The sequence below is a fragment of the Leiobunum rupestre genome, chromosome 11 (assembly GCF_980474605.1).
Source record: "Leiobunum rupestre chromosome 11, qqLeiRupe1.1.hap1, whole genome shotgun sequence".
Lineage (NCBI taxonomy): Eukaryota > Metazoa > Arthropoda > Arachnida > Opiliones > Sclerosomatidae > Leiobunum > Leiobunum rupestre.
In genome coordinates, this window is record NC_143394.1 from 33,223,118 (window position 1) to 33,246,989 (window position 23,872).

Here is a 23,872-nt window from a genome sequence, read left to right on the forward strand (position 1 = left end):
AAACATATATCATGCCCTCGGTAGCCGGTTATAAATCTTTGAAATCGGAGTCTAATGAGTTAGTCATTTTGCCCATTTTAATTGTTTTTCGCGATTTTCGCCTTAAAATCTACATCCTTTTTTAAATTAATACCGACTTTGTTGAAAATTATATTTATAGTTAGTACTGCTCATAATCTGAACTACGTTTTCGGCTGCATTCCAAATTTAAATTTTAAACCAGGTAACTAGAAAAATTCGGTTTGTCTAAAAATAATTTAAAATCAATTTGTTTGCGTTTCGCTACTTTATTTCCAAAACCAGGTAACTCGAAAAATTTATTTTCGATAAAATTCCACTTGTTTATTAAGCTAATATAAGATAATTTAAAATTTGTTTAAACTTAAATTTAATATTTAAAATATTTAATAATTTAATAAATCGGGGGGATTGTGTGTACATTTAATTTAATTTAAATAAAATCCGTATTCATTTTTACATTTCAGTGTTTCTTCTGTTCGTGTTAGTCTATTTCTAGGGAAACATGACTCCTCAAAAATGTTGAACAAAAAGTTCCAGGTATTTTAATATTTACAGAAATTAAACTCGAATCAAAAATTTCGGGGACGAAAACGCGTGTTAAATTTTTGCGTCTAAATTTCCTCGCTTTGAAACGAGCTCTTCCTCCCGGCCGCAGGGAGTCGCTGATGCTAGGATTTTTCTTTTCACCGGAATTTCGCATCTCTAAAAGCGCAAATACTTCCAGGATCTCTGGTTTCAGCTTGAAAATGACAAAGTCCAAAAGCCGACCACTTTCCCCCAAGATTTAGTAGACAAGTATCCAGGCAGATGGCGCTATTTTTTGTGCCTAAACGACAGTGGCGCCGATCCCATGGGGGTGACGGGGCTGAAGCCCCCATTGGGAAAAATCAATCGGGGCTCTGCCCCCATTGGTAAAACCGCCGATGTTAAAGGCCATTTACTTTTAAGCATCCGTAGAAAGAAAGTGTTGCCAGCAGCCTCATTCCAAGTTTATTAGTGAGCTTCGGTCCCATTGGGAAAAAAAGCGATCGGCGCCACTGCTAAACGATTCGTGAAGCAATAAACTCGGTTAACTTGTTTAAACACATTTATTACGGCAATATATTAAAAACTACAAAATACAAAGGTGCGAAATAATAAAAATTGGGTGACTTTTAGACCGATGCCATTTCAGTCCTCAGATAAAATATTTATGACGTTTGTTTTTCAAGAGTAGTAGGTCAGAACACTCTCTTGGTTGCCGCGAATCAGAACGAAAGGCGGCATATCCCGCGTTAACGTTTCGAGCCAAGCCATGTACAATGGCGGCGGGCATGCTTTCTTGCGTGGCATCGGTAGTGTCCTGAGATGATAGATAAAATGTATTAATTTGGTAATGTTTGATTATAATGAAAAGAATATTCAATCTCGGTAGACAGGAGGACAAAACAAGGGACTTCTTTAATCTTTATTAGTAAACAACTAAGGCCGATGAAAAATCCGTCCCCACTTCTAATTGGCCCTTCGAAGCAGCATCTTACTGGGATTGCGCGGTAGTACCATAGAAAATATAAAACAGGAATAGCAACTCTACCTATGCCGAGGCTATTAAATGTATATCGAAGCTATAGGCATGGTTATTCAGCTTAAGGAGGTTGGATGTTTTCGGATCCATGTCAGATTTGCTTTTCCCAAATTCTCCCTCTTTTATGGTTGTTGGCCAGGAACCCCACCTAGGGTAATTACACTGAGTGAAGGATAATTTAAAATAACTATTTACTTAAAATGTTGTTTTTTCTAAGTTATAAATGTAAATTTATTTTAAATTATTTTTAAATTAAACGACACTCATTGTTTTCTTATTTTCCAAGAGCTTCTATTTATCTGCAATGTAGTTGTAAGTCGGAAATTTTTCCAGAAAATTACCGAGACCTTTTTTCCGGAAAATTTTCCAGAAAAAAAAGGTTTTCATTACATGATTAGCCTAATATTGTTCGCAAATTTAAAAATCGCGGCATTTTCGCCTAATTTTTTCGAATCCAAAAGTAAAACTAAACCTCTAGACTAGTCTAGAATAAAATTCCTTAAAAAGTACTGATATATGTTTCAATTTTTTTTTCCGATTTGCGGAACATTTTCTCTTTTTTCCTCATTTAATTTTTCCGGAAAATCTAATCTGCTATAATGTGCACTCATGAAAATTCAAATACAATTCCCCTCTTCCACGGAGTTGGGGTTAAAAGTCTGACTTATTGCGGGACACGTTTCTATTAATGATGAGACGAGAAATCAGTCTATTTGCTATGTTACACATTTTTTATTTGGTCCGTGATTTTTTTCTGGGGGGAGGGCCCATTAGTCCAAAAACATTTTTAGCTAATGATAAGCAAAAACCGTTTTATGAAGGCTTCGGTCATGCTTATTTTCTTCCTCTTCTTGGGTGCGCCACTGTTTTCTATGGTACTGCTTTATCTCAACTCTTAACGCGTCTCTTTAGGCCAAGTTATATTATTCCAAGACAAAGTAGTCCTATTCAAAAATTGCTTGCGGGGAAACAAACAGCTAGAACGAAGCCCTTAGAGGTTCGATTTTAATGCTTTTATTTAAAACTAGATGGCAATAATTCTTAGTCGTTGGTGGAAACTGGAGAAATACTTACCTATTATTTTGGCCAAAAACAACTAATGTGTATCGGTCTATCGTAGTAGAAAGCGCCAACCAAAAAGTACTTTTCGTCCCTTTTGGTAATTTACTACTAACAAAATCACTCGTTTCCCCCTGTCCTTCAAGGTTGCGTATCCTTTTAGTTTACTTACATGACTATTAACGATGCATTATTCGTCGAATGCTCGTCCAAGAGTTCTCTTAGTCTGATGTGCCTTGTTGTCTGAAATACGAATTTAGTGTCTTAGTTGACTTGTTCCTTTTGTATATATAGGGTACGTGCAGTAACTGTCAACGGAAAAAAAACCCGATGGATTTATATTTTCCACCGATGACCTTTTTCGACATAATGACGTCGTAAGCTGCTGAACGCTTTTATTCAGTCATCGGTGTTTTTTTTTTAAATGGCGTAGCATTTACAGTAGTTTTACGTCAGTAATGACGTCAGTCATCGGAAAAACCGACTCTTCCAGCCGATGACTTCGGTGAGTAACCGATGACTATCGTGACGTCAAAACCGGAAACGCGAAAAAGTGTACAATAGAAAACCGGTGTCAGCGATTGCTAACCGGTGTCATCGGTGAGAGTTATTGAACGTACCCATAATTAAATTATTATTATAAAGTAACTTGGCCCTCTTGTTTTAATGTTTGTTTTACGTCACTGTCTAGTAGAGTCACGAGGAATCGCGCGTGCTAATATTACACCAATAAAGCTCTGTCTTGTGACGTAAGAGAAACATTTTTTAATTATATTTTTTGTTCAATTCAATTTATAGAAACATCTATTTCGTAATTCACAAATGATAAAAGGTGGTTTCAATTCGCTTGTTCCGGGATTTCGGAGTAGGGTCAGAAGAGTCAGGCTATGACGTCATTTTACTCCGATTCTGTGGTGGCGAATAGTTTGAATCGGAGTAAAAATGTTTTTCCAAAATGGCTGCCTGTGGCCTTTATGGCAGATAAATTCTGGCTAGCAGACGACAAAATTCGATTTACTTCTTTACACCTCCTTTTAGAAGGAGTAAAAAGAGTAGCCCTTATACTCCAGGACAAGCGAATAGTTTATGGGCGTAATTCTCATCCCCGGAATAAAACGTTTTAGGGTAAAAAGAGTACACTTTTAGTCCGAGAACCGGCGAAAAGAAACCACCTAATATAGTAATAGTTGATTTTATAAAATGTCTTTACGCTTGCCCAACTTGTTGAAATGTTGGCCTGGAATAGTTCAGCCAATGCCTAAGAATGAGTTCGTAAGCTCTTTAGTGGGAGAGAAAACGGATCCACGGCTGAAGCGGGGAGGCAACATTTCAACAATATGGCCAAGGTTATTTTATAAAAAGAACTATTTCAAGTAAGCGCGTCAACTTAATGAACTGATTATGAAGTTCACAGGTACGCCGCGAGCATACTTGGCGCGGCCGGTAAGTTAACTGTGGCGAGGAATCGTCGTCGCCAGCTAATTTTCGCTTGAGACCAAGGCTATTTGAAAATAAGCGAGTTTCAATAATATCTGACACATGCGCAGTTGGACGAAAGAGCAGACGAGGATGGTACTTTGACGTCATACCTCAGCGTGACCTCGGTGACCTATGACGTCAGCATTGGCTTCCCTTTGTTGTTACAAGTACCATCGTAATAGTTCATTTGAAAGACGATAGATGGTGGTACGGTTATTGAAACTTTATTTATTAAAACCCGTTCATAATGAAAACTGACTTTTACTTCGGCGAAATAATGACAAAAACGCGTTTTCACTGGTATTTATCGAAATAACCCTAACCATAAGTAACATAATAAATATAAGTATGACTATTCGATCCCAACTTATGGCACTATACTCCTTCTGCGTTGAGTCTGCAAGTTCTCCCCTTTCATAAAAACTTGTAGAGGTTAACGGTAATAGTGAGTGTAGGGAGCTGTTGGCTCGCGTGGCATGAAGGGCTTGCCACCACCCTCCTACGCATTATAACCCGGCCACCTGTTTAAAGGCATTATAAGTCGCTTGATGACTTAGGCCTAGGGTAGTAGCCTAGCTGATTATTATTTTTATTATTATTATTATTATTATTGTAATGCTAATTTCCTGATCGATCCTTTTTCGACACTGACATTCTCGCCAAGCTCCGCCTTGGACTTTCACTCAAACCGAGTAGCCTGGTAGTAGTATATTACGTCTTAGGCATATTTAGACACTAGGGGGCTCTATGCTGATAACTAATCCTAGATTACGCAATAGCATTAAAAATCAGTTCAGTGATAATATTTCTTAATTGACATACTTATTGTTATGCCCTAACTTGATAGTCATTTGGCCAACAGAAGATAAACTACACTCTTAAAAAAAGGGTGTATTTTCAAACCTTTAAGGGTTTTTTCTTGTCCCATATTTAACACCTTAACAGGTTTATAAAGGAGGTTATTCTACACCTTAAAAAGCAGTTTTCCTGCTAGGGTGTTTATTTACACTGTTTGGGGTGCTTATGTCCTCCGTTTTGGTTCCTTTGTTAACAGTTTGTGGTATAAAACTATTCCCTTCAGGGTTATTACCTACTCTCTCTAGGGTACAAGACCACTCCTTTTAGGATACCAAACGATTCCCTTCAGGGTGTTACACTACCCCCTTCAGGGTTCTACAATACTCCCTTAAGGGTTCTATAATACTCCATTTAAAGTTTTTAACTACTCCCTTTAAGGTTCTAAACTACTGCCGTAAGGGAGCTACACCCTTACCAGGTGTTAAATCACTTAATTTACGGGGTAATATAACACCCTTTATACACCTTTTCAAGTTTTTAATTTGGGACAGATATTACACCCTTAATATACCATTAAAAAACCCTTTTTTAACAGTGTACATAATGTCATACTTATGGTCATTGTGTTACTTATGCTACTAGTTTATCCTCACTAGCTGAAGTAATTTGTTTCGACTATGATGCTTAAATCCACTTTCAGGAGCTTTACATTTTTAGATCTAGTTCCATTACGTCTCATTTATGATGTATTTTTCTAAAACATTTTCACGTAATGAGTACCTTCGCATCTAGTACTTAAAATAGTTTGGATAATTTGAAATTCAATAGTTAATTAGCTATTGCGTATTAAAGCCAACGCCTCGAAGCGGAGGAAGCTGGATTCTCGAAAATCCAGCCTCGAGTCATCGCTCATTAACTTCAAACCCTTTTAAGTCCTAGAGATAGAAGCATGTTTAATATATGGAGGATTCATCGGCTGTAAAGGTTAAATGACGTACTTTCTACCGGAGCTAATTATTGTATTCCCTCCTTTAGTTAGAACAGCGGTTAAAACTATAAATACTCCCTCGTCGGATTTCTAGTTTTTGCGCGATTTTCCGCTGATTACACCGACCATAGAGATAGAAAAGAAATAGAGGCACTATTGTATCTGGCGAAGTTGACCGCGAGTGTCGACCCCTTTTCGCCAATGTAGGAACATTGAGTTGGAAATATTAATCTAGAGATCCAACCAAATCTGATCCCCGCGAAACAAGTTTTTGAAAATTACGAATGTGCCGTCTCCTCTAAAATGACGATAAAACGTTATCATATGACCCGTGGCGTCATCCATTATTTTGGAAAAAAAATCTTTTTGGCGGAAAACGCGTCTTATTTTAACGAACCATTGAGAGATAGACGGCGCTACGGGTAGAATGATAAAGTTTTCTCGTTATTTGGGAGGAGACGGCAGTATTCTTATTTTTTAAAAACTTGTTTCGCGAAATACTGAAATCCGGCGTTTTGATTGGACCTCTAGATTAATATTCCCAACTCAATGCGTAGGAATCCATGAGATGGGCAGATTACGTGGCGCCATCGATGCGCGGTGAAATGAAATATTGTATGCCTTTTTGAAAATCAACTGTCATTTGATGTAACCAAAGGAAGGATAGATGGCGTTGCAAATTCTGCCCATCTCCGCTTTCATGCATGCGCGGGGGGGGGGATGCATTTTACGGGTCAAAAACAGGGGTGCTTGAACGCGGTAATCTATTTATTTTCTATCTCTATGGCACCGACATAGGAACTAGCGTGGCGCCATCCCCCGATTTATTGATGAACTATCAAAGACCGCGGCCGTGATTTAAAATTTCACTTTCTGTTCACCGGAAATTAGCGCGCATGGTGTGAAGGTCTTTATCCATGTACACCAAACTCCACAAAATATGTTATTCTGACCCCCACCCCCGGCAATCTAACAATTGTCTTCGGCTAAATAACAGGTAGTTTCTTTTCACTGGTTCCGGAATTTCGGAGTAGGGAAAGAGGAGTAACGCTATGACATCATTCAGGAATCCATACCTCTACTTGGATTGGTTATCCTGCCGTATCGCGTATGGTAAGATAACTCTGACGGCTTTGGCCCCGCCTTCGAGAGAAAAAATCCCCTCTGCGCGCGCTCCCCTCTCACGTTGTTGTTTGCTAAGTTAACATAGTGACGTCAAAAAAACCGTCAGCCACATCGAGACGAATAGTTTGAATCAGAGAATTAACGTTATTCGAAAATGACTGCCTGTGGCTTTTTTAGCAGATAAATTCTGGCTAGCAGACGACAAAATCCGATTTACTCCTTAACACCTCCGTTTCAGAAGGTAGTAAAAAGAGTAGCTTACTACTAATACTTCGGGACAAGCGAATAGTTTATGGAGAACACAAGGAGAACGCAGCTATCCTTTAAACACGCTAACACGGTGTTGTGTACGAATTTCATTGGACGAACATTTACGCTGAACGTTTTACGGGCGGGGGGGGGGGGGAGACAATTTCCGAATTTTCCCCTTCCGACGGCAGCAGGCACTAAAGAGTCTAGCCAATGAAAAATGTACACAAGAAAATGCACGACTTTTGACGGGTTGCGTTCTCCTTGTGTTGCTGTGTTTGTTGCTCCTAGATGGGGCGGAGTAATTCTCATCCCCGAATAAAACGTTTTGGGGTAAAAAGAGTACAGTTTTAGTCCGAGAACAGGCGAAAAGAAAACACGGACATCATAGTCGAAAGGGGTAAGAGAAAACGTCACCGTCGTGCGTTTCAATTACGTCGGAAGACGTCAGTTTTAAACAACCAATGAGATTAGATTAGACTTTTTTAAGGGGAAGGAGTTATTGTTAATATTCTTGGTGTACGTTCAGCAGCAGTCAACGGAAACAAAACCGATGGATTTGATATTTTCCACCGATGACCTTTTTCGACATAATGACGTCGTAAGCTGCTGAACGCTTTTATTCAGTCATCGGTGTTTTTTAAAATGCCGTAGCTTTTATAGTAGTTTTACGTCAGAAATGACGTCAGTCATCGGAAAAACCGACTCTTCCAGCCGATGACTTCGGTGAGTAACCGATGACCATCGTGACGTCAAAACCGGAAACGTGAAAAAGCGTACAGTAGGAAACCGATGTCACCGATTAGTAATCGGTGAGTCCGATGAGCGCTGCTGAACGTACCCTTGGTTCCACATAATTTTGCCAGTTCTTTATCTTATGCCTGTTAAAATTTTAGTGAGAACCATTTCTAGAATGACCTCAGATTTTTGGTGGATGTGAAAGCTAAGTAGTAGTTCCACACATGTAGTTAGCGGTAATTTGTTCCGATTAGAATAAATTGTTAAAAATAATATTGTTGTGGTTATATCTAACTCACTCTTTCTTTATGAGCTGCTAAGTCTGTTTTGGTGATAGTGAGGTTGCTCTTTGTGAGTTCGGAGTCGGAAACGTACGGTGATATCAGTTTTTCAAATTTTCTTTTGCTATAAAAAGGAATTTGATGATTTAATTTGAATGTAACAAGGTAATTGAAACGCAATGCACTATTTTGGTATTATTGTCTACGTAAGCTTCGTATTTCCCTGCACACCTTAAAGGGAATATTACCTTAAATCTGAACTTTACAGAAGACTCCAACAATTAAAAATAAATTTATTATCAGATAGGATAATACCAAAGGCACCACCCCAAGTCATTTAGCGACTATTTATGCCTTTATCCAGTAGCGGACTGACTATAGAGTGAACCTGCCCGATGGTAAGTGGGCCCCCTAAACATGATAGCGTTATAGTTGTTAATCTTGGGGCCCTTTGTCTCCTGGCAAACCATTAATATTAGACCCATTCCGCCACTGCCTTTACTCCAATTTAAGAGATTACCGCCGTAACAAACAACTATACAGCGCCAGGAGTGTCCAAAATCATAGGAAGGAAATAACTACTAGAGGCTATATTCCCTTCAAATACGATCAGTCTTCAACAAAGTGCCGTAGATGGCGCCACAAGGTTTATATTAATACACCGTTATGACTCACTTTTCTTCCTTGGGCTCCGCCGAAATATCGGGAACTATTGTAACGGCGCTGAAATCTATTCTGAATTTCTTCAGGAGCGATTGCATACTATAATAACAAAAGCAATCGTTTATAAGCCACAGCTGACACCTTTTGTCTTGTACTTGTAGCATTAGCGCTTACTTCACTTGGGTCTGATCCAAAGCGTTTTTCTTGTGAGAGATGCAAAAAACTCGGAGTTGACAGTTCTTCCATAGAGAGCGTGTTGTCAGTAGATAAGGAATGAGCATAGTCAGTCCTCCGTCATCGTAGAGCCACCACACGTCGATAAATCCCTTCTTGTTCTTTTGGAATACGTTCAGCGAGTTAATGACGGGTGCCGGTATCTCTTGGACCCCCAACTTAGAGACGTCCACGGTACTGAGACGTCTGAAGTAGGCCAATTTGGCGTTGACGTCCGGAACCACTCTGGAGACCTTTCGGGAAGGCATGACTTCCAAATGTATCGAGGTCTTCGTTTCTTGAACCGAAGATTCGGAATCGCTGTCGGAACTGTCTGCGGATCGGACACGAGTTTTCTTTATAAGTACGCTATTTATCACCTCAAATTCTTTCTGTTTTTTTTTACCTTCTTTTATGGGAGGTTTTCGCGTTACTTTGACTTCTTCCATGTCTTCCATTTTCTGCGATTTCTTACTTTTGGGTATGGAATTGGGCGCGTCGCTGTACGGGATACCCTGATCGGTTTCCAAGTGAGTTTTGAAGTCGAGACCATCTTTTAAGCGCAAAATAGCCACTGACATGTGCAGATCAAAAGCGGCGCTAGAAAAAGTAAGTTAGAATCGTAGATATTTGGGCAAATATTGAGTTATGGGCCGCGTTCAGTGACGCTCAACGGAGGGGAAATTGTTAATTAACCGTTGATCTCCGTTTGCAATCGTGACGCCACATCTGTTGAACGCTTTTTTACGATTGTTGTAATTGTTATAAAATATCGTCTGTCGTGTCGTCTGCAACTAGCCTTCCCGCGTGCTGTGACGTCATGATTGCGTATCAACGAAATAATCAGCTCTTCCAGCCGCTTATTTCGTCAATCCCGGAAGTGAAAAAATTCGTACAGTAGCGAATGCGCATTCAACTGTCCAACCGTTTGCTGTTACTGAACGCGGCCAAGGCTGGTTTTCACTAGGGTAATCAAGCCACTACGACGAGTGTCGACGCAAAAATTTACGTTAGGCCTAAATAATTTTTTTGTGTGGCCGAAGTGAAAAACGGGCCTTATTCGAGAGGACTTACTGAACGGCGTTGAGGTATTCTTCCAGCGATTTGGGAGAACTGTTTTGCCATTTGCTCTTGTATCCCATTAACAGGAGATTCGGTCTCATTTTTCCCAGCCCTACCAACTGAAAATACGATTTGTTCAATAAAACTCGTTATCGTTTAGCTAGCCAAAGAAGGGGACTATAATCCATACTGAAGTCAAACCAAGTCAAATTAATTTTATAGAAGTAATTTTTTTTCTTTTGAAGGTTCAAAACGCAGCGATGGCGAGCGTAAACGCTAAAATCTCAGTTTAGTTTAATACATAGTTTGCATCCTTACGTCATCAATAACGCAGTTCCAAGTATAGTAATATGCACCAAGAATAAATATGTAAAATTTTATAATTTGAGCAGGGCCCATAGGCAGATAAGGAGTTTGGGCCCCCTTTTCACGCGCTGCATTTACTCTTATCCCTGGAACTAGGCTGTGCCTGAATTTACCTGATTCAGAGTAGAAGTCTGAGCTCTACGGTTATATTACTAAATAAAAGCTCTTAACAATCGTCGACTAAATATGCGATAATTATGCAACATTGCGATTTAAGGCTGCGTCCGTAAACTGCCAGGCAGAAAATTTGATAATTTTAAAACAAAATCTTCTACCTAGGAATTTCTCCAATATAAATTACGATTGAGATTATAGATTTATGACTTCGAATAAAGTAATTACGGTCACTAGAGGGCCCCTTCCAAGGATGGGCCCCTAGGCCATGGCCTAGGTTGGCCTAGGCGGAAATACGGCACTGAATTTGAGCAAGAATAAACCGTACAATAACGCCATTTTGCTGGTGTAGAGTTCTTACTAATACGCGAGGGTTAACAGTTTCAATCGTTTGTTTTCGGATTATAATTATTTTAAAATGATTAAGAATTTAGTTTCACGTTAAAAATGGTTACCTGCCTTGTTAAAAATTGTTCGATTAGTTCAATTAGAAAGAGAGACCCAATATTGTTATTTTATTCGATACCGAAGGTAATTGTAAAAGGGATCACCACAAAGGCCTAATTTGATAAACTTTGCCAACCTCTTTTCGTAGATATTCCTGTCATCATTTGCTATTTATTTAAATAACCCGGGTTTAAAATCTTATCTGGTTTTGCTTAAGGCCCATAACGATATTATTTTAAAAACTTTAAAGCGTATAAATCTAATTTAACCAACAAAATGGATACCTATTTAGTAGCTATCAACGAAATGTTTTGAGTTTTTAACCCCCCTCCCGGTTTCCATGGAGACCATAGGCCCCCTCCCTTCCACGCAAACTATGTATAGAGTAGTGGCACTCCGTAGCTTTGACCATGGTCGCCATTTTGGTCGCGATTTTTTATCTATAGGAAAAAGCATGGGTGTCGTGACGTGACGTCACACTGCCATTACTCTATAGGCCAAGAATAATGTTTTCTTCGCGTTGGCGTTCGCCATCGCGGGTTTTTTTTCTTTTCTTTTGAAACCCGGCATTATTTCTGGTATCCTTTAAATCCAAGCTGCAAGGACTGTATAAAAGTAACTTGCAGGTCCAGACTCTTCGTTTTAATACGTTCCTTTACATATATTTCATAAAAGTAAACGCACCTCTAATTGCGCTCTGATTCCATCATCCAAAGATTCGCATTGGAAGAGACTGTAGAATCCTTTAACTTTTCGGTTCATCAGCCAGTTGACGTTATGGTCGATCATGGCTTTCCTTAACCCGGGAGACAGGGTGTTCTGTAAGTATTTAGAGGTCTTTTAGTGTGGAGGATTCGTTTTCCAATTAGTTCATTTTTCCTTACCTTGATAATGTGTCCGCAAACCATTAAACCTAAGTTTTTCGTGATAGTATGGGCTATATCCACCAACGGCGGTCTCGAACTAGTGTTTCCGGTTAGAACCAGTATGGCCGGTCTAAATTATAATACTTCAATGTTAGTTTGTTAAAGAATACGAAAAGACAGTTCCATCCATTGAGTTGGGAATATTAATCTCTAGAGATCCAATCAAATCTGCTCCCCGCGAAACAAGTTTTTGAAAAATACGAATGTGCCGTCTGCTCTAAAATGACGAGCAAACGTTATCATATGACCCGTGGCGCCATCCATTATTTTGAAGAAAAAAAATCTTTTTGCTTGAAAACGCGTCTTATTTGAACGAACCATTGAGAGATAGACGGCGCCACGGGTAGAATGATAACGTTTTCTCGTCATTTGGGACGCCGATGGGAGCAGACGACAGTATTCTTATTTTTAAAAACTTGTTTCGCGAAATACTGAAATCCGACGTTTCGATTGGACCTCTAGATTAATATTCCCAACTCAATGGTTCCATCTTAATTACCGGTAATTTTTAACGTGATCTTCAACGGTGCTAAGCTTCGTTACGGCTGTCAGTGCGTTTTTGTAAATGTAACCCTGAGTGGATGAACCCCAATTCACATCTATTGTAAATGTGGTCGGTTAGAATGTTACTTTATTTTAAGTCGTTATTTTATCGCGGAGGCCTTATTGCCATCTAGGAGCAACAAACACAAGGAGAACGCGGCTAGCCTTTAAACACGCTAACGCGGTGTTGTGTTCAAATTTCATTGGACGAGCCTTTTCCCTGAACGTTTTACGGAAAGGGAGAAGGTAATTTCCGAATTTTCCCCTTCCGACGGCAGCAGGCGCTAAAGCGTCTAACCAATGAAAAATGTACGCGAGAAAATGCACGACTTTTGACGGGTTGCGTTCTCCTTGTGTGCGGTGCTGTGTTTGTTGCTCCTATTTGCCACGGCCGCCGCCATTTCCCGTCATTATGTCCGCCTTTCTCCTAACCAAACCGTCATTGTAGGTGATTATTTTGGAAAATTTATCTAATTTTCCTACAGTCATTTGTTAGAGTTCATTCAAGGTTTGGAATGTTTGGCCAAATTTTAAAACCATACACATTTATCGTTAAATTTCTTAAGCAAACAATTGTGTACAGTGCTATAACGATATCTCATTGATCTATTTAATGAATCGTTTATAATAATGCTATATTATGAAAAATGCTCTATTCAAATAAATCACCTTACCTATAAGTTTAAATTTAAAATTGCCACCTTAGTAATTTTTAATCACTTTAGCTATAGCTATGTATAAAAAGTCGACTTTTTGACTTTCGATTCAGAAAATGCAAAGGGTTTTTCTTGTTATATCTAGGGTGCAACGGAAATAGTCTGCGTGCACACTTTTTATACGACATTTGCTGTACAAAGAACCGTAATGATTGGTTCAAAATAGCGGCGCTCACATCTTGTCGCCAAACACTATCTACTCTTACCGGGTTGATTTCTGTGAATGTAAATATAAAGAGCCAATACGATGGCCAAAGTCGCCAACGCGGTTATCCAGCTCATGACGAACATGACGACGAGGCAAACCAAGGATCCAGCGAGACTTAACCATTGATTGTAGTAACGAAACGCCGGTCGGAAACCTAGATTCAATCTGTATTAGGAAATAAGTTTGTATTTAATCGTTCGGGGTCCGTTACCCGGTGACTTGACGAAGGTGGCGTGGAAGCAGGAAAAGTTGACAAGGCAGTACGAACACATGAAGAAGTTGGATATGACGGGTGCGATCGCGTCCAGCTTACCGATACAGGTGCACAGTAAAGCTATGACAAAGACAATGGCCGTTGCCCGACGAGGATCGTCATTGACGCCGTACCCTTTAGCGAACATTTCCAGCTTGGGGAAGATACGGTCTTTACACAGCGCCTACACGAAGAAAGTGAACGACAAATACTTAGTTTTTAGACGTAGAGGCTAAAAATATAGTCAGTATCTTTTTAAAGAGAAGTCACCAAGTTTCAGGTCTAGAATATTACAAATTTTGCGCCATCTGTACTGGTACGAAAACTTCTTAAATTATTATAAGAAATTGTAGAAAACCAATTATTTTGTGGTACGAATATAATTATTTTCTGGTAAGAATATAATAATTTTGTGGTACGAATATAATTATTTGGTCTTACCAATATAATTATTTTGTCTTACCAATATAATTATTTTGTCTTACCAATATAATTATTTTGTCTTACCAATATAATTATTTTGTCTTAACAATATAATTATTTTGTCTTAACAATATAATTATTTTGTCTTAACAATATAATTATTTTGTCTTAACAATATAATTATTTTGTCTTAACAATATAATTATTTTGTCTTAACAATATAATTATTTTGTCTTAACAATATAATTATTTGGTCTTACCAATATAATTATTTTGTCTTAACAATATTATTATTTTGTCTTAACAATATAATTATTTTGTCTTAACAATATAATTATTTTGTCTTAACAATATAATTATTTTGTCTTAACAATATAATTTTTTGTCTTAACAATATAATTATTTTGTGGTACGATTGTAATTATTTGGTCTTACCAATATAATTATTTTGTGGTACGATTGTAATTATTTTGTCTTACCAATATAATTATTTTGTGGTACGATTGTAATTATTTTGTCTTAACAATATAATTATTTTGTCTTAACAATATAATTTTTTTGTCTTAACAATATAATTATTTTGTGGTACGATTGTAATTATTTGGTCTTACCAATATAATTATTTTGTGGTACGATTGTAATTATTTGGTCTTACCAATATAATTATTTTGTGGTACGATTGTAATTATTTTGTCTTACCAATATAATTATTTTGTGGTACGATTGTAATTATTTTGTCTTAACAATATAATTTTTTTGTCTTAACAATATAATTATTTTGTGGTACGATTGTAATTATTTGGTCTTACCAATATAATTATTTTGTGGTACGATTGTAATTATTTTGTCTTACCAATATAATTATTTTGTGGTACGATTGTAATTATTTTGTCTTAACAATATAATTATTTTGTCTTAACAATATAATTTTTTTGTCTTAACAATATAATTATTTTGTGGTACGATTGTAATTATTTGGTCTTACCAATATAATTATTTTGTGGTACGATTGTAATTATTTTGTCTTACCAATATAATTATTTTGTGGTACGATTGTAATTATTTTGTCTTACCAATATAATTATTTTGTGGTACGATTGTAATTATTTTGTCTTACCAATATAATTATTTTGCCTTACCAATGTAATTATTTTGTGTTAAATTTTATCCGAAATTGTTCACTATATTAAAATGTTGAGATTTAATAGATGGCATTATTAACTCTACCATAACTTACGTGCTAATAATAATATTAATTCTATTAGCTATAGATGGCGCGACAAGAGGCAGTGATATTGAACCCCACCAGTTGCATATTACGCTTGTGACGAAGGGCTTCCACTTCGTTAAGTTCATTATATGGTGAAGAGAGGTAAGCCTGCCCGTTTGACCTCTCCATAAAAAGATCCTTATATAAGACTAACTTGAAATATTCTGGGAGCTGAAACGAGCGCTGCCAGAGCGGAAGACAAACAAGCGGCGAAAATTCCGCAGAATATTAGAGGTCCGAACGCTGACGTCATTTCCATCACCTAACAGGGATACCGTACTGGTTAAAGTAAATGGACATGTCTCCGACCATTGAGTGAAATTACCGGATTGTAGTTGAGCATTCCGTGAGGACAAGGACCGCTGCAATTGGATAACTGGAAGACGGATTCCATATTGTCGTTGATGGTGCGATTGGCAACTTCAAGATCTCCGGAAGCGTCTCGCAGCAGAGTACATCCTAACCATATTATAATCAGGATGTAACTGAACGACGTCGACAAAATGGCCAGGATAGTTCCTTTTGGAATAGCGCTCGATGGATCCTGATTAGTGGCGAAGAGTACGTTGTGCTATATTGGCTATTACACGACATAATTTACCATACATTACCTTCAAATCACCGGAAATGTTGGCTCCAGCTAAGATACCGATGACAGAGGGAAAGAAAATGGAGAAGACATCGAAGAATTCTTCATTTCTGAATCCTGGACCCAAATTTTCCTTCGCCACTTCCACTACGATTTCAGTTAACATTACTTATTGATTGCTAAGCTTAAATATTGTCCTTTACGTACTGTTCCATCCGACGAAACCTTGGGACACTTGTTCGATGGTGGGTGGAAGACACGCCCCCACAAAGTAGTCCAGTAAAGCGGCCAAAAGGATGGCTAGAAGAATCAACTGGGCCTTATTTTCAAAGGCCATGCCGATGCCCGTCACGCAAACCACCAGAATGAGAAGTATCACCCCAGAAATTCGAACATCGTTAATGTCGCTAAAAACAAATATTAATTTAATATACTTTATTATAGTTTATCTTTTTACTAGGCTAATAGATCGATACACATTTTGCAAGAAGGATTCTTTCACAGGGGTAACGCCATTAGAGGTCGATTTTAGCTTTTCCAAAAAACGCTTTTTTTCTTTTCATTATACTTTTTTTCTCGACTTGAATCTTTATTTTATAGATTTTGCATCAAATATCGTTTAAAATAATAATAATTATCAGCTAGGCTAATACCCAAGGCACAACCTTAGGCCCAAGTCATTGAGCGACTTTTAATGCCTTAAACAGTTGACCAGGTTACACGCGTTGGAGGGTGGTGCCACGCGAGCCAAAAAGCCCCCTACACTAACTATTACCGTTGACGCCAACAAGTTTTTATGGAAGAGGAAACCGAAAAGCTCGGGGGGAAACCCTTTTAACCAATGTCACAAGTTGGAATCGAACCCGGCTCCTCTTGCTGAGAGGCGAAAGTGCTAACTACTCCGCCACCCCACCTAAATAAAGGTAGTAAAATCGAACCACTAATGTCTACACCATAGATAAAATAACTTCGTATGGAGATATGAAACTTCAATGGGGCAAACTGACTCTCACGAGATTACCCTGACATCTAGTGACTGCGCCAGTTGGCTGTGTTCTCAAGAGCGTAGAACGTATTGAGGAATTTGAGGTCGGAGTTTTGGGAATAAACGTATTTTGCAAGGTAAATGTCTTCAAATATACCAGAAATAGCGTTTAAAACAAACTTGAAATCTTTACTGAATGCTATTTCTTTAGTGCTATTATTTTAAATTTTCTCTCAGTTCAAGAAAAAGTACTTTTAATACATATAGCTCGCTTAAGCCTTTGCAATTGGGATTGCGTTACGCCAAGGTTCTAGTACGTACTTCGAGTAGCGCGAACTTCATCAAATAATATTATTCGGGTGCCTCCACCAGATGTCGGCCAAAATTCTGGCGTCACTTCTACAACATGAAGTTTCCTATCTATATACGAAGTTATTTTATCTATGGTCTACACGTTTGATTTCCCAGAAATTTGTGAATAGTTCAATTTGAGTAACAAATGCGATATCTCACCTTGGATAATCCACGATGCCTTGATGGAAACGCTAAAAATGACATGGCGTGAAACACGGTTTTATGGTCCTCGTATATTTGGTTACATACCAGAAGCAAGTCCTTGACTGTTTCGGCCGCGCCTACTATGTACATGGAAACGGCCACCGAATTGGCTACGAAGAAAATCATTCCGATAGCGCCGCCGAATTCCGGGCCCAAACTTCTGGAAATCATGTAGTACACGCCGCCTCCTTTGACCTCTCCGTTGGTGCAAATCGCGGACATGGACAATGTCGTAACGATGGTGATGACGGTGGCCACGAGGACGATCAAGATGGAATACCCTGAATCGTTACGTTATTATACCAGTTCCGCTTTGCATTCAAGCCGCGTTCACACGTACCCTCTACCTCAATGAGTTTACTATGCCACGTACCAGATTGCGTCAGATCGCCTAAGCCATTATTACGTTTATAAACAGTTTAAATCGGTTTGATTGCCATTATTTACCAATTATATTTAAAGAAACTAGTCACGAAATCTGGCTTCAAACGATAGTGCTATCGTGGCTTCTAACAGAACCACTTCGTCGAACCATATGGCACCGATTCGTGGTGTCATGATGTCATCATGTCGGCTTTAACGTGCTTTTTTAAGATTCTGACTATTTGTTTAAAGGGGAACGGTCAAGCTTTAACCAGTTAGATAGCCCTATAGCCTGTTAAAAACTAAAATTTACGGTGAAAACGGCATAAAAAATATTAAGTGGTTATTTTTTAATAAAATAAAGAAATTTCGGGAACTTGAAAAGCGCGCGTCCACCGCGACACCTGGTGAGAAATTTGTGAGACAGAACAACATAAAAGCGCGCGCTGCTGAAGACGCGAAAGATTTTTTTTGCACGAGCGGTGCAGTCCAGTTGGCAGTTATACTAGACCTAAGCCTAAATTGCGCGATTTTAAAAGTTAGGATAGTTCGCAAATCGCTCCCTAAGGTCCTGCTGGCGCTGGCGATATACCTTAAGATGGCGGCCTAAAATTCAAACCCGAATACTGGGCGTTAATTTGCGTTTCAACGTTTTAGGCCAAAAACTATTTTTTCAAGACAAAATATGGTGTAAGTATATTGAACGTCTTGTTGATCTTTTGATATGCAAATGAGGCGATATTTGGAAAAGCTTGGCCGTACCCGTTTAAGATATTCAACTGGGTTCCTTTGGTCAGCATTTTTAATTATTATGCTTTGAGACTTAACCCAGACGAACTCTGAAATGTCTAACTCTTTTTGGCATATCGAATTGTCATCGAAACCCGCTGTAAATTGAAACACAACGAATTGCCGCGAGTGTACGTGCGAACGCGGGATCTGGCATCGTCTTACCCATTCCAGCTTGCCCCACCATCCATCCCATCCGCAGGAATAACATGACTCCCCAGATATTCAAAAGACATCGAATCTATACATAACGCAAATAGACGGTTTTATACTTTCCATACTAACAGTAACTTTTAGTTCGATTCTTACGTAAACTCCTCGAATCCAACCAAATTTAACGGCTCCCTGTTGCCCGTCTTTTGGCCCATGTTCCATAACACTAATTTTTCGAGCGTTGTCATTCTAAATCAGAATTGCAAATTTATTAGTCTTAGGCCTAGGCGTATTAAAATGTAAGGTTTTAGGAGTTACGTTAATCAGAACGCAGCTTTGCAATTTTAATGCAATGGGATTACTTCGCGGTGCTGGCAGCTTCGAAAACCAATTTAAAACAGATTTCGGATTTCTAATATTTCCAATTTAGCACTGTATTTTTGGATTTCCCAATATATCTAATATTTCCTGAAATTTTTCCCAATATTTCTCAATATTTTCTGAAATTTTTCCCAGTTTAGCTTAAATATTTCTCCATATTTCCTGGAATTTATCCCTTGATTTCTTAAATATTTCTCAATATTTCCTGAAAATTTCCCCACTATTTCTTAAATATTTCTATATATTTCTTAAATATTTCTCAATATTTTCCTAATATTGACCGATTTCAAAATTACGTTTTTGCGCGTGACAGTACCCTTACATTGTGAGGTATAGCAGGCTTATTTGTCTGCTTTTATACCCTAACATGGCGGCGTAATTTCACGCGCCAAATAAATTTTAAGATCCACCAATTGCTTAAATATTTCCCATATTTCTCAATTTTTCGAAATGTTTCGAAATTTTTAAAATATTTCTTATTGCTCGAAATTTTCATTATTTCTTCGGATTTCCTGAGATTTCGAATAGTTTTGCGTATTTCTACAAATTTGCTATATCTATGGTGCATTTTTAGATTTCTAGAAATAATAATTTTAATTTATCTCAACGTAGGCTAGATTTCTGAAGTGTCTAGCCAATCAGATTACTTACCTGTTTTTAAATTGGTAATACGAGACACTTACCTTTAAACTCGAACTTATCAATTTAAACGTAATTCGTAGATTAGCTAGGGATTAACTTTCTCTCTTTTTTAAGTATTTATCGATAGCGGCTAGGCCCAAAACCGGCGAATGAGCCCATCGTGCCCCCTTTCAAATACTGGGCCGCGCACTTGAATTTAATCTCGCGATAATTCGATCTATTCCTCAAGTTTCCCCCGATAAAATGTCACCCATTTTATTTGGATTCGTCTTATTTTGAAATCGGAGACGATAATTATTAGCTAGTACACGCTACTGGTTGTCCAGAATACGAACGCCAATTAGAGCTTTATCTCGCGTGTTTAGAAAAGTGTTTTGCACTTCTGAATCGTTTCAGCTCCTGGTATATCTTGGATATTTCCCAATACGTCTTTATCTAAATCGTTCCGTTTACCTAAGCTTATGTCGTTAATTTCGTGTGACGGACGTTTATTCTCAAAATCCGCATTTCAATGAATGGGAAAAACTCGATAATGTTTCGGTTTTCGTATACTTTCGACTTAAAGTTTATTACGCAGATATAAAACGATAGTAACAGTAACATCCAACGTTTGTCTTAGCAAAAGTGACATAATTACCAAAAGTGTGTCAATCGGACCTATTTCATAATGAATGTTACGAGCGAAATACAAGTTGGGAGGGGAGAAGGGAAATTATGCCATGGGGAGGGAAGGAAGTTAAAACCAACAAATAACGCCTCGCAGTGAGGAACGGAGGAACTAAGAAGCACTGGTCAATGTTAGTGTATTTTTTTACTTTTCGTCGTTCTGTGGAGATGCTATTGCCATCTACCTACGATTTAATACCATGGACTAAAAAAAAATCCAAAAAGGCGACAATAAATAGTCTTTTATGTGGTCAATCTCGAGTCGAGCATTCATTAAACCTTCAGCATACGAAAGTGCAGGGATTGTCACACTTTTGGTACTTATGTCACTTTTGGTTTTAGTAATAGGGTCTCTGTGAAATTCCCTTATCAATGTTGCTTCACGTGGTTAAAATTAGGATTCCGTTGTGCCAAAAGATCATAATATATATCTTACGAGATAAGTATTACATCTAGGTCATTAAAATTTAACTTCGAAGAATCGAGGAACTTTGCAATGAGAGCGAAGGGCGTATTCATTTCGGGATTGGTTTCAACTGCGCAACCCCTTATCGACCTATAGGGCACTTATGTTTTGCACCACCGCCCCTTGAGACTTAAAAAATTTACGCTTTTTTGTGGGAGGGTTCGACCCCTACCCCCCATTTTTTTTAAACAATAATCAGCTAGGCTAATACCTATGCACCACCTTAGGCCTAAGTCATCAAGCGACTTTTAAAGCCATCAATTCAGGTGGCCGGGTTACAATGCGTAGGAGGGTGGTGGCAAGCCCTGCAAGCCACGCGAGCCAACAGCTCCCTACACTAATTATTAACGTTAACAGGGCCGGGCTTAGAGGTCTCGCGGCCCCGGGCGAAATGTATGGGCGAAACTGAGTGTACCGGCCCTCCGGTATATACATCCCTATTGTAAAATTATAGAGACCCTGACCGTTAACCTCTACAAGTTTTTCCATTGCATATTTCTATATTCGCGTCTAAAAAATGGTCACTACAAACAAAAACCGTTCTCTGATGGATGCCAGTTACCACGGTTGACGCCACTAATCCATTTTGATTACCGTTAACCTCGAGAAATTTTTATGGAAGGGGAAACTGAAGAGCTCGGGGAAAACCCCTTAAACCAGTGGGGAGAGAACTTGCAAACTCAACGCGGAAGGAGTTGTTATATATATTATATTACAGTATATTATATTACGCCCTTGATGAGAAATAATTTCAGAAACGGATATATTTATCCGTGTAACGAAGTAAAGTATATAAAAATTAAACTGCGTAGAGATATTTAATTATTTATGAACCGTATTTTATCGAGGCAATTGTGTTAAAAAGTCACTATATTTTCCTCCGAAAATTTGAAAAAAAAGCGAGACCCTATATTTGAAACGAATAACGTAAACAGAATAGCGCACTTCTCTCGTAAATTATGATGAGATGATATACTTCAGGTTTCACAGTTGTCAGTTTGGTTCTATAGGTGAACAGCCTTCGCTGGCTATAGATAAAGGAATACGGAAAACACGGCTCCTTCCTGTTCTGGAAACGACTCTAATTTATATTCTCTGTTATCTGGCAAAATAACAGTTTGTTTTTGCACTAATACGTCGCTATACATAGACAGATTAATCAGCGTTGCTTTTACAGAAACTAATTAAGTAGAATTTATTCGTATTGGAATGAAGTGATTTAAAACTTACTTTTCGGTCGGGTTTGGGATTGTGAAGTTCTTCTAAGGTGGGTCTGACCAGGCGATTGCTGACGGAAGTGCTTCGCCGGTAATGTTCCGCTCTGGGGATCGCGTCCTGAGTCAATTGGTACCATTGCGGGTCTTCGAAGCTACTGGTGGGGAAGAGTTCTGGCAGAATCGAGGTATTGGTCACCTGAACGCCCATGTCTCTGCTGGTTCTCCGGCCCGATTTCTGGTACATGGAGCTGGAAATAACCGAAAGTTTGCGGTAATCCGGAAGTTGATCCGACACTTTGTCCCCGTCTTCCGGTTCCATCGCCACCGGGTTGTCGTAACTGTAATCGACCGTAAGAACTTGGAAGCGATTAGGGCCATCGAGGACGCCATTCGGGGCGTCCGTCCCCGTCGTCTTGAGATTGGACATGATTGGCGATTGTCTTACGATACTTTACCGCGTTAATAATTTCGCTGATATATAAATGCTTAAAGCGAAGAGAATCTAGCGCCGTTCATCGCCTATTTTGAATCTATCGCGAGGAATTGTTCGAAGAATTGAACGCGACTGAGTCCGAATTGACGGGAACCCTAGCTTTTATAATCTGCGGTGTATTATCTTTCAAGATGATGCGAGCTCGGGGAGAGGGAAAATTTTCCCCTCCACGCGTACGTTAAGGTGTGTTTTGTTTACCGGGAATATCACGTCCTTTAACAGCGTCTAAACGCGCTATAAAACTCCAATAATAATCAACCTTTATTCCAAAATGGTTTTCCAAGTTCAACTGTCCCGTTGCGTCGCTAAATATTTTCCCATCGGAATAGGGAAAATAAGCAAATGCGAGTTCCCTGGGCCGCTACTTGGAGGCTAGCATCCGAGGCATTGAAGCTTTTCTTCGTGAAAACCGTGTACGAGGGGATAATTAATAGCCAAAAGATGAGATTTCTTTCGAGGGGGAGTGCTTAGAATGTCGTCAATGATGCGTTTAAGAAATGATTCTAAAGGTTTTCTCTTTTTGAGAGATAATTGAGCAGTTTGTATGTTTAGCTCGCTATTCCGGTAACCGTATATATTCAAATTTACTCTTCCAGCAAACTCCACTCTTATTTATAAGCACTTTTTTCTTCTAACCCCATTTTGCCGGCCAAAATAGGCTCTTTACGTTTTGCGAAATAAATCGTACATATACGGGTATATTTTGGGCCCCAATATACAATTACATTTTACCCCCAAAATGACAATTTCAATTATATTTCGGTAATAAACTGTAACAAATGCGCTGTTTTTGTATTTATATCCTATTTATAACGGAAAATATTATTTATTATTGTTTGAAATAACCGCTGCGGTTTGACATTTTGATGTCATCATGCAGAAGTAAAGTGATGTATGACTTCTGATTCGTGTCATTTTATTGGCGTTATCACATAATGCTACCGATTTATGTATGAATAGGTCAAAAAATAGACCTTAAACTTGGGAACCGCGGCGAAGCGTCCAACTGATTTTGTCCTTGACTAATATATGGGTCATTGCGTGGTTTAATATTCACCCCTTTA

The 23,872-nt window shown here is 38.5% G+C and overlaps 1 protein-coding gene across 1 annotated transcript; it reads right to left on the reverse strand.

Moving 5' to 3' along the window:
* Positions 1-1,090: 1,090 nt before the first annotated feature.
* LOC149922315 (solute carrier family 12 member 2-like) lies at positions 1,091-22,885 on the reverse strand. The gene is made up of 21 exons (XM_090164196.1): positions 22,329-22,885; positions 19,100-19,192; positions 18,956-19,031; positions 17,684-17,919; positions 17,594-17,625; positions 16,303-16,502; positions 16,118-16,242; positions 15,832-16,050; positions 15,661-15,768; positions 13,772-13,997; positions 13,559-13,714; positions 12,593-12,692; positions 12,052-12,163; positions 11,852-11,986; positions 10,253-10,359; positions 9,585-9,778; positions 9,140-9,512; positions 8,978-9,064; positions 8,321-8,426; positions 2,817-2,887; positions 1,091-1,363 (listed from the first exon to the last, which is right to left on the reverse strand). The coding sequence occupies exons 1-21, from the start codon at positions 22,740-22,742 to the stop codon at positions 1,228-1,230; spliced, it is 3,306 nt and encodes a 1,101-aa protein (XP_090020322.1). The 5' UTR covers positions 22,743-22,885; the 3' UTR covers positions 1,091-1,227.
* Positions 22,886-23,872: the final 987 nt, after the last annotated feature.

Bases quoted from the DNA above. Each gene is read 5' to 3' on its own strand.
- LOC149922315 (XM_090164196.1), bottom strand. From the start codon at position 22,742: ATGTCCAATCTCAAGACGACGGGGACGGACGCCCCGAATGGCGTCCTC. The intron at 19,193-22,328 runs GTAAGTTTTAAA...ATTCTGATTTAG, and splicing joins ATCCCAAACCCGACCGAAAA to AATGACAACGCTCGAAAAAT. The intron at 10,360-11,851 runs GTGCGTTTACTT...TCGTATTTTCAG, and splicing joins GAATCAGAGCGCAATTAGAG to TTGGTAGGGCTGGGAAAAAT.